This window comes from Myodes glareolus, chromosome 13, assembly GCF_982192425.1.
Source record: "Myodes glareolus chromosome 13, mMyoGla1.1, whole genome shotgun sequence".
NCBI lineage: Eukaryota > Metazoa > Chordata > Mammalia > Rodentia > Cricetidae > Myodes > Myodes glareolus.
In genome coordinates this window covers 53,056,990-53,071,086 of record NC_142038.1, presented here as the reverse complement: position 1 = coordinate 53,071,086, position 14,097 = coordinate 53,056,990, and the positions used below count along the sequence as shown (strand labels likewise).

The 14,097-nt window shown below is 39.5% G+C and overlaps 1 protein-coding gene across 16 annotated transcripts in view; it reads left to right on the top strand.

Annotated features, from left to right (window-relative positions):
- The window catches only part of Apc (APC regulator of Wnt signaling pathway), a 94,917-nt gene that overhangs the window by 64,692 nt on the left and 16,128 nt on the right, over nt 1-14,097 (top strand). For 4 of the 16 annotated variants that reach the window (XM_085699991.2, XM_048442503.3, XM_085699990.2 and 1 more), the window contains 5 exons: nt 1,749-1,853; nt 7,697-7,795; nt 10,119-10,497; nt 12,082-12,177; nt 13,583-13,636. In XM_085699991.2, coding sequence (XP_085556117.2) covers nt 1,749-1,853; nt 7,697-7,795; nt 10,119-10,497; nt 12,082-12,177; nt 13,583-13,636 — 733 coding nt within the window. The remainder of the gene's footprint in view (nt 1-1,748; nt 1,854-7,696; nt 7,796-10,118; nt 10,498-12,081; nt 12,178-13,582; nt 13,637-14,097) is intronic. The other 12 variants (XM_085700000.2, XM_085699999.2, XM_085699995.2 and 9 more) reach the window with 7 other exon arrangements.

The following is a 14,097-nucleotide window of genomic DNA, read 5'->3' as shown; positions in this document are numbered from 1 at the left end:
ATAGGTATAGAAAGTGAAGCCAGTGGTGTGGTAGCCTCACAATAACTTAGAAAACGCAAATACAACAAAATCATTACATTTTTAAACTACCTTTTATAAAAAAAATCTTTTATTTATTTGCTTGTTTGGTTGGTTTTTTGAGATAGGACTTCTCTGTGTAGCCCTATCCTAGAATTATCTTTGTAGACCAGGCTGACCTCAAACTCTAAGAGATCCACTTGTCTCTGCCTCCCGAGTGTCGGGATTAAAGGCGTGCACCACCACCCCCCAGTTTAAATCATTTTATGTGTATGAGTATCTTTGCCTGCTTGTATATCTGTGCACCACATATGTGCCTGATGCCAGTGGAAGCCAGAAGAGGTCATCAGCCCCCTTAGGGTCCACCGTGTGGATGCTGGAACTCTAGCTTGGGTCCTCTGGAAGCCAGTACTCTTAACTACTTTTAATTCTGCTCGCCATTTTACTTGTAGTATTCAACAACATTGTGAACTTTTGATATTTTACAAGAAGTTATACTTCCTCCTGCTCCAACTCCTTTGCATATGGTCCCTGGTTTACCTAGAATGTTCCTTCTCCTTGTCAGCAGTTCTTCATTCCTGTGGCGTATCCTGTGTTCTGTCCTTCACCCACCTCACAGCTCTCCTTCATAGCGCTTGTCAGAGTTCTGACTCTACTGATACTGAGACTAAGCTTAGAAAGAAGATTGAATAGCAGCTAGTTTTAGCAGCACTGTGTCCCTAGCACCTAGGACAAGCAGATAGTAATGTTTTTCTGCAGATACAGTGACATCTTCACTTGTGCTACTGCCATGTCTTTATGGTCTTCATAATCTGTGACTCTTTTTGTCATAGGGTGCCTATATATTTCTACTCTGGTTGATTTTGGTCTTCTGCTTCTGAATTACTAAATCGCTTCCCTTTTGCTTAGCAACAGCTGTTACTAGTTTATGGTGAATGTGCTACATGTAAAGTTATTTTTAAATGATCTAGGAAGGCTTAGGGGTTAAAATTCTAGGCAAGGCATTTTGAAATATAATGATACACTTTTATGTCAGATATCTAAGGCATAATCTTTATATTTCAGTAGCATTTTTCTACAAAGGATAGTGGTAGATTATTTTATTTCTTATATTTTGTGGTACTGTTTTACAAAGTGGCCACATTGTATTACCTGTTCTGAAATAACTACGTTTACTAGGTCGATGTCACTTTTATTTCATACAACAGATGGTGGCTACATTAGCAAAGTTTTCTGTTTTACATATCAATTTTGAAGAGCTTGTCATTTGGTTCCTATGACATTTGCAGATGTGCACATATTCTCTGTAAAAGAAAAAAATGCCTACACAGGAACTATTTGTAAGCTTAGGTGTTAGTTTAACTGCTATATTTGCAGCAGCACCATTAAGTGCCACAATCATGTGACCTTGCAGAAAAGGACAGTTACTGCTCTAGTCGGATTGTGTTCCTGATAGTGAGGAAAGCACATCTGGTGGAGGATGTGTTTCTGTGAGCCTCAGAAAATCCTTTGTCTTATGCAGCTCAAGTGCTCAGGGGAACGCTTCCCTTCCCACTTACCAGGATAGTCGACTGCAAGCCATGCTGGAGGCTGGAAGTGTAGCGTGTGCCTCTGTGCTTTGTCAGCCTGTATAATTGATTCGTTAAGAGATTGGAAGAAAAAGACAAGCTGTGAGCTATAAAAGCGTACTCCATTTTTCTACATAATTTATGCTAACTCCATGTTAACAGAAGTCTTCTCAGAGCAAGCATGAAGCTGCCTCCCATGAAGCTGAACGGCAGCATGACGGTCAAGGGATGCCAGAAAACAACATGGCAACTTCTAGTAGTAGCCAGGTATGAACCATTATGTCATATTTTTGTATTGATTCAGTATTTAAAAAGTGAATGATCCACAAATCCTTCCTGTTTCCTTAGAATGTGTTTCTAGAAACATTCAGTTTCGGAGTACTATCTTTTCTCCTTATTACATTTAAATATACTTTCTGAGTCTGCTGGAATATCTTTATGCTCCAGATCATGTTTCGGCATTGGTCTCCAGTGTCTGGTGTGCATAGTTTTGGAGAGTGTTCAGTTCTGTGTGGTTGACCCTGCTGTTGCTGCATTGGCATGGTTCTGCTTTCCTCTGAGGCTCTCAGTACAAAGACATGTTTCTGGGTTTGTAATGATTGCAAAGGCCCTTATAGTGTTTACTGTCTGATGTACTTCATGATTACACAAATTTAGAAATAAATCTTCACTGGAAAAGATTATTGTGATGCATATAAACAGTAAGCTGTATAGTTCATTTTGCTTAGCTGTTACTGTGTTATATTTTTACCATCTGTACAAATTGTCACCAATTTTCAGTTAGTGCTTATCAAAAATAATATGACAGCTTTTCATTGGTGTGTTCTATATTTCTCAAGTTTTCTTTAAAAGACAGTTTTATGTTGTAAATGAATATTTTAAAATGGAATTTCACCAAATTGACTTTAAGATAATTTTCCTACTATCAACAAAAAAGATTAGTCTTTCTAGGTTACTTCAGATGGTACTATTTATACCAAAAAAAAAGAGACTATTCTACTAATTCATTAAATAAAGCTTCAGATGTTTCCTGTTTAAAGATATGTCCTTTTACTGAGCTAAAACGGATACTTAATTCCGAATCACTGGTTAGCGCTATACGGGAAAATTATTTGATGGTAAATTAGGGTAAAATAATGAGAGTTAGATAGGAGGATTGAGTTCTTTTTTGAGAACTATGTATTCCCACACTGTGGAAAGATGAAGAGTTCAATTTCATTTGACAGCTGTTCAAACTTCAGTATTACTCATCTGGTGGAAGCTGTCTACTAGTTAGGTCTCTGTGGTACCATAGAAAAACCAACTCTAGGTTGATTATGCTAAATATCAGAAATGGATTCTGTTGCAATATAAAAAATTAATAAAAGGACAGCACTCAGGAGGCAGAAGTAGGCAGATCTCTGTGAGTTCAAGGCCAACCTGGTCTACAAGAGCTAGTTCCAGGACGGGCACCAAAGGTACAGAGAAACTCTGTCTCTAAAAACGGGGAAGGGGGGATAAAAAGGAAAATTTTATGATGAAATAGGTGGGAAAACCACAAAAGAAGGATTAGTAGGTTTCAGAAGAATGTGACTACTTTAGTATTTGGAGAAATCAAAACAGGATTGTTAGACAACAGAAGTCACAATCAGGTGCTGGAGAGATGGCTCAGCAGTTAGCAGCACTGACCAGTTAGTTGCCCAGAGGATCCAAGGTTCAAGTCCTAGAACCCACATGAGGGCTCACTCCATTCCCGGGGGGGGGCAGTGTCCTTTTCTGGCTTCCAAGGGCATTAAATACTCATGTAGAACACAGATAGACATACATGCGGACAAAACACCCATGTAGTTGGTTTTGTTTTTGTTTTTATTCTTTGGGGGCCCACTACCCAGCTCCCAAATAAATACATGGAGATGTATTCTTACTTATGAATGCCCAGCCTTAGCTTGGCTAGTTTCTAACCAGATTTCTAACTTAAATGATCCTGTTTTTTTTTTTTTTAACCACATTTTGCCTCTGGGCCTTTTACCTTTTTCTATTTTATAGAACTTTCTGTCCTTTCTCTGTGGCTGGCTGTGTAGCTGTGTGGTGGGGCCCTGGCTCCTTTTCTCGTTTCTCACTCTCTTTCCTAGATTTCCCCTATTTATTGTCTGCCCACCAGTACCACCTATTCCTGTCTCCTATCTAGCTATTGGCTGTTCATCTCGTTATTAGACCAATCAGGTATTTTAGGCAGGCAGAGTAGCACAGCTTCACATAGTTAAACAAATGCAACATAAAAGAATACAATACATTTTTGCATCATTAAACAGATATTCCACAGTGTCAATGAATGTAACTTATTATTCCACAACACACTCATACATGTAAAATGAATTATTTAATTAAAATTTTGACAAGTGAGATTTTTTTTTACTTTTACCTTTCTTATATTGAAATATAATTACATCATTTTCCCCTTCCCTTTCAGTCTCTCCAGTATTCATCTGTCTGTGCCCTCCCCTCAAATTCATGACCTCTTCTTTGTTATTACTGCATGTGTGCATATATATAACACATAAATCTATAGACAGAACCTGCTGAGTCTGTTGCTTGAAGGTACATGACTACAGAGCTGACTGACCACTTGGTATTGGATTACTCGTCCCTGAAGAAGACTAATTCTTTGACTCCCAGCATTTTTAGTTGCCTGTTCTTCTTTGTCTAGGCATGTCCCCTCCCCACCGCACCCACCAGATAGCCCCCCTTCCACAGTAGCATGTCTATTCAGTGTTGTCCTTGTTCAGATCTTGTTTAGGCAGCCATATTGTTGAGCATCATGACTAAAATGTCCCTGTCATTTCTAAGAGACAATCCACAGCAGATTTCCTGGTCCTCTGACTTTTACAATTTTTTGACTCCTCATCTGAGATGTTCCCTGTGCTGTAGGGACAAGAGCTGTGTCATCGATGTTTTTGCCATACAGGTTTTCTCTGCATTTTGACTTTTCTGTGATGGTCTCCATCTATTTCAGAGAGAAACTTTCTTGATGTAAGGGGAGTGACACTGATCTGCAGGTGTGAGGCTAAGTACCAAGAGTGCAGTTAGGAAGTACATTGGCTCAATCAATTATTGATGATGCTCTCCTCTTAGACCCATGATCTCACTTGCCCTGGATAGCGGGCTAGGTTTCCAGTTTCAAGCATGATTTCATTTTCCTCCTGTTAAGCAGGTCTTAAGTCCTATTACTGTTGGTTACCACCAAGCTATGAGTGCCACTCTGCACCCTTAGGGATATCTTGTGTTGTGTTGTGCTGTGTTGTGTTTTGAGACAGGGTTTCTCTGTGTAACTCTGGCTATCCTGAAACTCGCTCTGTAGACCAGGCTGACTTCAGACTCAGAGATTTGCCACCACTTCCTCCTGAGTGCTGGACCTAAAGGTGTGCACCACCACCTGCCAGCTCCCTTACCAATTGCATAACATCTATGAAAGCTAGTCCTCAGCCGGGAACTTGACCTTTAGAAAGTCAAGATGAGCTGGGCAGTGAGTTCCAGGACAGCCAGGGCAATACAGAGAACGCTATCTCAAAAAAAACAAAAAAAAACAAAAAAAAAAACCAAACAAACAAATAAACAAAATAAAAAGCCAAGATCATAGTTAGTCATAGTGGCATATTCCTGTAATCCTAGAACTTGGAAGGTAGGAACAGTAAAATCAGGAGTTCATGGCTACCTTTGGCTCCAGAGACAGAGGCCAGTCTGGGTTACAACAGAATCTGTCTCAGAACAACAACAAAAAAAGTAAAGATTATCTTATTTTCAAACATTTATAAAAAGTAAAAAAAATGTAAAAATATATAGATATTTACATCAACTATTTAAAGATGCTTCAGAATGGGCACAGGAAGGCCAGTGAGACAATTCAGTGCGCACATGTGTGTGTGCTCTGCGTAGATGTCCAGGTCAGTGTCAAAGTAGCTATCAACATGTGTTGAGATTTTTGTAGCTTTTGTTTTACTGTTTATACATTTGTATATTTTAACTTTTTAATAAGTGTCAAGTTTTTAAAGTGTATAGCACTATGAAAACAATTTGTTTTTGAGAAAATACTGTGCTGCTTTCCACTTCTGTCGTGTTAGGTGCCCCCAGAGTCTTATTTGAAGCCTCATGTTTCTTAGTTAGTGTGAGAACGGCCAAGGAGTAAATCAGTCATGGTAGCAATTACCAGTAATCCCAACACTATGAAAACTGAGGTAGGATGGCAAGTTAAAGTCCAACCTGGACTACATAGTGAACTCTAGGCCAGCCCGAGCTACATAGCAAGAAACTGTCTCAAAAAAAAAAAAAAAAAAAAAAAAAAGAAAAGAAAAAAGTGATAATTCAGGGTTCGGTGTTTATTTCTCCTTCAAATAATAAATTCTTTTGTTTTGTTTTACATGAATTCCACCAACGCTGTTGTTTTAGTTATTATCAGTCGCTGCTCTCAATGTAGATGGGTAGACTATGCCTATGATTTATTTCTCCGGGTGTCTTCAAACATTAGCTTTAGCTATCTGAAAGACTGGTGCTAAATTACCACTGCAGCTTGTCAGCCTAGTGCCTCCAGAGCGCTGAGGTTCATGTGACATCTTGAGGCCTATTAATTTACTTTATTATTTCTTCCAAAAATAAATAGAAAACACTGACTTCCTCTTTCTGCAGTAAATATCCTTCTGTTGCTTCCATGCCCTGCTGTTCTCATTGCTTACTGCTCCCTTAGCCCAGCCCATGTGTGTCTCAGCCGAACTCAGGTCAGCACTCAGTTATCGGCAGGCTGTCATAGCATGGTCCTTCCTTGGAAGACTCCCACGCTTGCAGGTTTACATTTAAGTTTCTGATTATTTGGTTGGTAGGTTTATTTCCCCACTAGTCTGCAAGCTCCAGAAATGCAAGAACTCTGTCATGCTAAGAGAACTGGTAGACGCCTGTAGTCACGGCCTGGAAACTCAGGAAGACCGAGTGAAGTCAGCCTGGGCTACATAGCAAGACCCTGTCTCAAAAATAAAGAATTCATGCTGGGCATAATGGCATACATCTTTAATCCCAGCTTGAAGCCAGCCTGGTGTCCAGAGTGAATTCCAGGACAGCCAAAGCTACATACTGGGACCTTGTCTCAGTTTTAAAAAGAAAAAATCCTACCTAGTTCATGCTGTGCCACAGTCCCTGATGAATAATTGAGTGAATGACAAAGGTTGTAAAGGAGAACTGATAACCTTGCTAGGAAGAGGATGTTCTGATCTGTGTTTATTTCCTCGGAAATTAAGTGGTAGAAAAGGCTAGAAGTAAATTACTCAGACTAGTCCCTGCTTGTTCAGCTTGTTTGTTTGAAGATCTTTGATAACGCCTGTGGGTGTGATAAAGTTCCAGCATAGTTGGGAGACGTCGTGCATGGGGGATTCCAGATGACACAAAGGCAGAACAGCAGTGGTCTATACAGACCACATCCACTTGGGCTACCCATTTTGTTCTGAAGACTGTAAATATTTTACTGTTCATTTCTAAGCTAAGAATGCTTTTCAGAATACATACCTGATACCATTATTAGATCCCAAAGAAACGAATGATTCCTTCCTAGCACTGGATAGCCTCTCATGATCCATTCGCTGTTGTTTCATAAATGTGTCTATCGTGCTTTATTTGACCTTGAACCTAGATAAGGGCCATGAATTTGTTGGTTTATATCTAAAGTTTGTTCTAATCTCTTGGCCACCTGTAGGTTTTCCATCCTGTCCTTTGTTCTTTTTAAAATATAATTCTGATTTTGCTAGCCTGCTACCTAAAGTTCAGACTCCACAGCTTGAATATAACATCTTTTAAAGCCCCCAGATAATTCTTTACTCCGCCCTGTGTCTACAGTAGAATACGTCCTGCTCTCCATGTTTGTCTTCGTTGTGTTTAGATGCGGCTCTCATCGTCCACAGCAGGCCATCGCTCCTCCTCTTGTCCTGTGGGTTCTGTGCAGTCCTCTGCTGTGGTGCTGTGTTGTGTTAGGCTGAAGTTTCTATTTTTCCTCTTTCCCTGACAGAATTCCAGTGAGCCCTTTCTAAACTGTGAGGGCTGGATTTGCCTGTTTGTAACCTAATTACACTGTCTGTAATTTGCCCCCTTTCTAGAGTCCAGCTACACGAGTGGATCATGAAACAGCCAGTGTTGTGAGTTCTAGCAGCACACACTCTGCTCCTCGAAGGCTGACGAGTCATCTGGGGACCAAGGTAACAGCAGAGGGCAAGTCCTCTCGTCAGTGCTGGGCTGTGCTAAGACAGCCGTCATGGACACTCTGTTCTCTAGAGATTCTGACTCGGTCTCCAGGGGAAATAATGATGATATGTTTTTATACAAAGAAACATAAACGAGGAAATGAGAATTATAAAAACTCCCGAAGTAGATGCCTGTTAATTTCTTGTTCAGCTCATTATCCATTTACCTGCAAGCATCAAAAGCCCCAGCCAAACTGACTGCTTCAGCACCCTATGTCTTTCTACCTCTGTGCCGTGCCTGTGGCGGCACCTGACACTTTTTGTGAAGGGCTGGCACAGTCTTTCCATGGCTCGGAACTCTGAACCCTGCGTCTCTAGAAGACATTTTCTTAATTCCTAGCGTCCTGTTAGCCACTGACCTGTGACCTCTCTTAACAGTTGGCTTGAAACTCGCTCTTTGACGACAGATTGTTGTCCTCTGTCTTCAGCATCTCACAGTATCTGCACATGATGTTAATGAATGTTTATTGAAATGGATGGAAAATCATTGAAATTGAGCATTAGCCAGTGCTGCAAATATTTTAAGGTTAGGGGAAAGTGTGAGAAGAAAATCACTTTAATGTTTTTCTAAAATGACATTCTGAGCAACATGTTTTCAGTCAGCAGTGCAGGTACACTGTCTTGATAGCCTACTCTGTTCTCTTGAAGTATGGCAGTGCTTAGGAAACACTGAAATCACTAATGTCAATTTAAGAAATGAATTTTAGAGCTAGGGACATAAGTCATTGGTAGAATGCTTGCCTAGTGTGTCCAAGGCTCTGGACTCAATTATTAAGAAGAAGAAACAATAAAAATTAAAGAAATAAATTTGAATCATTAATGCTAATCCACAATAGTTTCTATTTGGGACCTCTCCGAGGTATGCCAGTAAGGAGTTGCCTCTACATTATCACCAATTCTCTCAAACACTTCTATTCTTAGCCTTCTAAGGAGGAAATTGGAAAGGAAGAATCTGCTTCGGGCCATTAGAGTCTGAAGCTGACGAGATTGGTTCAGCATCAGCACAGTATTGGCTCTTGGCACATGGACATTGGCATTCAGACTGCATTTCCTTTAGAATTGATTTGTGCATAATAATATTCAGGCTTTGGTATACAATTTGAATGCCAGACTATTATTTTATGTAGTTTTCTGTATAATGTAAATCCTTCCAATTTGCAGTGGAGAAAATGCAGAAAGCTTATGCTCAAGAGACATCAAATAAATTAACTAGTACCACATAGCTTGCTTAAAAGTGCTGGAGTCAAACTTGGAACCTAGTTCTGATGAAAACACATTATTCCCAGCCCTGCTGCTGCTATAATAGAGCTAGCACCACTAGGAACTGTCTTCCACATTCTGAGCAGCATTTTGCAGTCAGCAGCATAGCTAGGTCGTTCTTGGTTACACTGCAGGATGTTAAGCAGTACCCCTGGCCTCTACCTACAAGATGCCCCTAACACTCTTACAACACTGCTGTTAAGACCAAAATTATGTATCCTCGTGGATTGCTGACTTACTCAGATGATGCATTTTTCCTATAATGCCCTCTCGTTTATGGAATATCCTCTAACTTTGGAGGGAAACTGGTAACAACCCATGCTAACTGGATGCTGTTTTTCTATTTCTAGTTTCCTTCTCAGTTAATCCTTCCAACTTACTGTCAAAGCAGCTAATGCTTACCAGTTGCATTTTAAAAAGGAAATGATGACAGTTCTTGGCTTTGTCACTCTCTATGTGTTTGTGGCATTTTTCTTTTTATGACAAAATTATTTTATATGATAAGAGAGATCATATAAGTTTAAATCTTGTAATTATAAGCCTGATGAAATGTAATGATTGCCCAGATTTAGAATTTAGTAGATTACAATTGTTGCAAAATGTTTTCTATTGCTTAGAAGTAAAATGAAGTTTTAAATTATATAAAGAATTTAATAAACACATTCCAGAGAGAGAGAGAGAGAGAGAAAGAATGAGAATGAATGGGTATGTGAGAAGAAAAATTAATTATTTTCATTCATGTAAGTTAGCTTTAGCTGATGCAGGCACGCAGCAATTTCAGTACTGTAAAAACTTATTTTTTTCAGCATTCTGCAATATTATCACTTAGTGACATAATTGTGGATGTTATTTTGAAATAGCACTCATCACTTCATCCAGAAAAGTTTTTTTAATTTAATTTTGTTTTGTTTTAATTTTTAATGAATTTAGTAAATGATCCCATTCATCATCACTTCATTAGATCTGACTTTTGGGTATCAAAGTCATAATTTTGTTTCTAAACTCATTTGGCCCACAGGTGGAAATGGTGTATTCATTGTTGTCAATGCTTGGTACCCATGATAAGGATGATATGTCACGAACTTTGCTAGCTATGTCTAGCTCCCAAGACAGCTGTATATCCATGCGGCAGTCTGGATGTCTTCCTCTCCTCATCCAGCTTTTACATGGCAATGACAAAGACTCTGTATTGTTGGGAAATTCCCGGGGCAGTAAAGAGGCTCGGGCCAGGGCCAGTGCAGCCCTCCACAACATCATTCACTCACAGCCTGACGACAAGAGAGGCAGGCGTGAAATCCGAGTCCTTCATCTTTTGGAACAGATACGAGCTTACTGTGAAACCTGTTGGGAGTGGCAGGAAGCCCATGAACAAGGCATGGACCAGGACAAAAATCCAAGTATGTTCTCTGTAGTGTACATCAATCACATTGCATGTTTCAAAGCATTTGTAAGTTGTAGTTTAGAAACTCTTTGTAGTTATATGCTGTCTTTATGAATAGAAAGGATTTGTATTAGGTAGCTAATGCTGCTAACACATTAAAGGCTTAAATCTGCATTTCCCTAAAACTTTTGCAAAGGAAAATGTTATGTGCACTACTGTGCAATCAAAACAGAACAAGCAAATCAGTTGTGAGGGTGATCTGCCTGGGCAGGCGTTCCCTTCCTCCCTCGCTGCTTTATTGCTTCCCCCAAAACTGAGTACACAGTTAAAGAGGGCAACCTTTCCCAGAAGAGGAGGACCATCATTCAGTCGGGGGTATATGAGTAGCAGCAGCCCCTGCTAGAACCTCCAGGCAAGCTTTCAAGAACAAACCAAAAGACCCTTGTAATTAAAACTTAAAGCTAGCTGCTTTGATGGCTCATGTGTGTAATCTCCGCATCTGAGAGATGGAGACAAGAGGACCAGGAGTGCAAGGTCTTCTTGGACTACACAGAGTTCAGAGTCAGCCTTTGTCATAGGACCCTGTTTCAAAGAGCCACAAAAAGAAAAAAATTCATGGTAGAGCTAAAATCAATGTGAGCAGCTAGGTTGCCCTTTGAATGGAGCTCAGGAAAGTAATTGTTACGTAAGTTCCTTCAGCTGTTAGCAACCCAGCCATAATCTTCTACATTGTACGTCGCATACACTGAACACACACTACCTGTTGTTTCTTGGTCTTCAGTGGCCTTTATGGAGTAGGAGAAAAGGAAAGATGTATTGTCTCCATTTGTAAATGAAATTGATGCTTAAGCTAAAAACACTGTGTTTGTCCTTGAACCTATGTAGCAGAATTTCCCTAAGCTTAATATAAAGATTATTTCAAATCTTAAGAATGTATAAGGAAAGGAGCAAGGATGATTTTTTTTTTTAATTCACTTAGGGAGACTTGGAGTGAGAGGTGAGAGCCAATAGACACTTTGTTTTGAGAACATTTCTTTCTTGATGGGGGAGAAGTACCCACAATTATTTAATAAATCATTGCTTCTGAAAAAAATAATTTAAAAATACTTTTGTGTCAAATATTGACTTGAGACCTTGCATATAATAGTAAAGATGTAAGTGCATTTTACACCTTATTTTAGATACCCTTTTCTTTACATTTTTATTACGTATCTGTATAGGAAACTTTCTGCTAGGTATCACATCTGTATGCGACCATATGCTTTTCATCCATAACCATCATAGTTGTTTACACTGAAATTAGAAACAAAATCCAACAGTATTATACCAAAGTGTGTTTATTCTTTCATATAGTCATCATTTAAAATGATTACACATATGAACTCTAGCAAAACCTATGGGAGACCCCGTCTGACAGGCTTGGTTACAGCTGGCAAGGGAACATGCTATGGAACCGGAAGCTCTTGGCACAGTTGTGTTCCCCTACTTGCTGACCTGCTAACCTTAGGGACATATTAACAACTCCGGCACATTTTAGAAGTGGAATAGCATCTCTTCTATAATAACAAAATATTATGGCTTAGGTAAATTTATTTTTCAGTGCCAGCTCCTGTTGAACATCAAATCTGTCCTGCTGTGTGTGTTCTCATGAAGCTTTCATTTGATGAAGAGCATAGACATGCAATGAATGAACTTGGTAAGATAAAAAGGTTTCTTAATGCCATAAGCAAGTGCTGCTGAATCTTTAAAACAGCTATAGAAATTTGTCACTGGAATAAATATAGACAGATAAGTTGATATAATGTAAGGCTACTAACTTCCATCCATATAGGGAAAAGGAAGAACCACTGTACCCTGGTCTCCATGGGAAAATGGATCATGAATCATAGAAATGTCTACCCTCTTATAAACCAACTTCAGTTTTTAAAATCTTAACTAAAGATTGGGAAAATTACTAAGTGGACCACCCCTGCCTTTGTTGTCCAGATAGATCCTATGTCACCTCTGATGAAGAGGAATTATTTGAATTATTTATTAAAACATCATTGTTCTTAGCCAGTCAGTGGTGGTGCATGTCTTTAATCCCAGCACTTAGGAGGCAGAGGCAGGTGGATCTCTAGTTTAAGAACAGCCTGGTCTACATAGTGAGTTCCAGGACAACCAGGGCTACATGGAGAAACCCTGTCTTGGTGGCGGCAGGGGGAGGAGGGGATCAGTGTTCTTGCAATCTGTCAGTGTCTTTAGATGAACACCAGGAAGAAGAGTTAATAGGATTTTAATTTATCTTAATGGTTATCAGTATTTTACTGGTTTTTTCTTGAAACTAGTATATGTAGAAAGATACATTCTAATTGAAGTTAGAAACATTACATTAATTTTGGAGAAATAACTCCTTTATGTACATATTATCACATCCTCTAAACCCTGTGTAACCATTGAGTACCCATTTTTTCATGTAACGGTTTCTTTAATTTCAAGATTATTTTACACACATAAAGCATGTCATGCTGAGCCATCACATGTAAACTGGATTTCTGTAGTCATGCCACATGCAAGAACCATACACTGAAGTTTCTGTCTTGGCATAGCTGTGCCCATGCTTTTGTGCTATTTTTGTTACATTACATTCCAACCCCTGCATTGTATTCTTAGCACCCTGTCATTGTTATTCATCATTTACTGTAAAAGTGGTACAGTTTGAGACTCTTAACTACAAACTGCGCTGCAGGACGTGAGTGCTGTCTCCTTCAGAGTCATCACTTGGAGAACTCTGTGCTGTGTGGCTTGAGGCCTGCTCTCCAGCCATGCTTTTCTTCCCACAGGCCCATCTGGTCCTCTTTCCAGTGTCCTGTGAAACTTCATTTAATCTTATGGGTTTTCCCATTTCAGTACAATCTCAGCATTTATGACTTTTTTTCCTAATGCCAATAATTATGAAAAGGGGTAAAACTAACAATAGGAAAACGTAGTTTTAAGGTATTGCAAAGATTTTTCTATAAATGTTCATATGTTCCAATGAACTATAGACTAGGACTGACACATTAATTATCTGAATTTCAGAATAAAACTTAGACTCAGTATTTGTTCCTCTTCTTCTTCAGGTAGGAAGGCTACCCGGGGCATTTCACCACAGGAGCTAGGTCAGGGGCTCTCAGGTGAGGAGCAGGAGGGGCTCTGGGGGTGTGACTGTGGGGACATAGCCACAGGGTTACCTTCCTCTCATTCCTCGCCTTCAGATTTGCACTGGGGCAAAAGAAGAGTTAAGGTCTCTGTGTCACAGGGAGGGAGTATAAGATAGCAGAGGGTCTGGCTGTAAGGACTAAGGAAAGTGTCAGCCCCGGTCAGATGAGGACAGCTCTTAGGCCTAGTCATGAGCACTGTCACGTGTATGTATGTGACGATCTACCACTATCAGGGCTATTCAGGTTTGCACCTGTTAGTACCAAACGTTTCAGATTGTAGTATTCATTGATGTATATTCGTTAATTCCCAAGCCTGCCCAAGAAAGTCTGGTAGATATTGGAATTTTCCAATGATTAAGATATCCCTGGCTTCCAGTAAAAACATGATTTATTTACATTAATATTTCACAACACTTCTAGATCATAACAGTCAG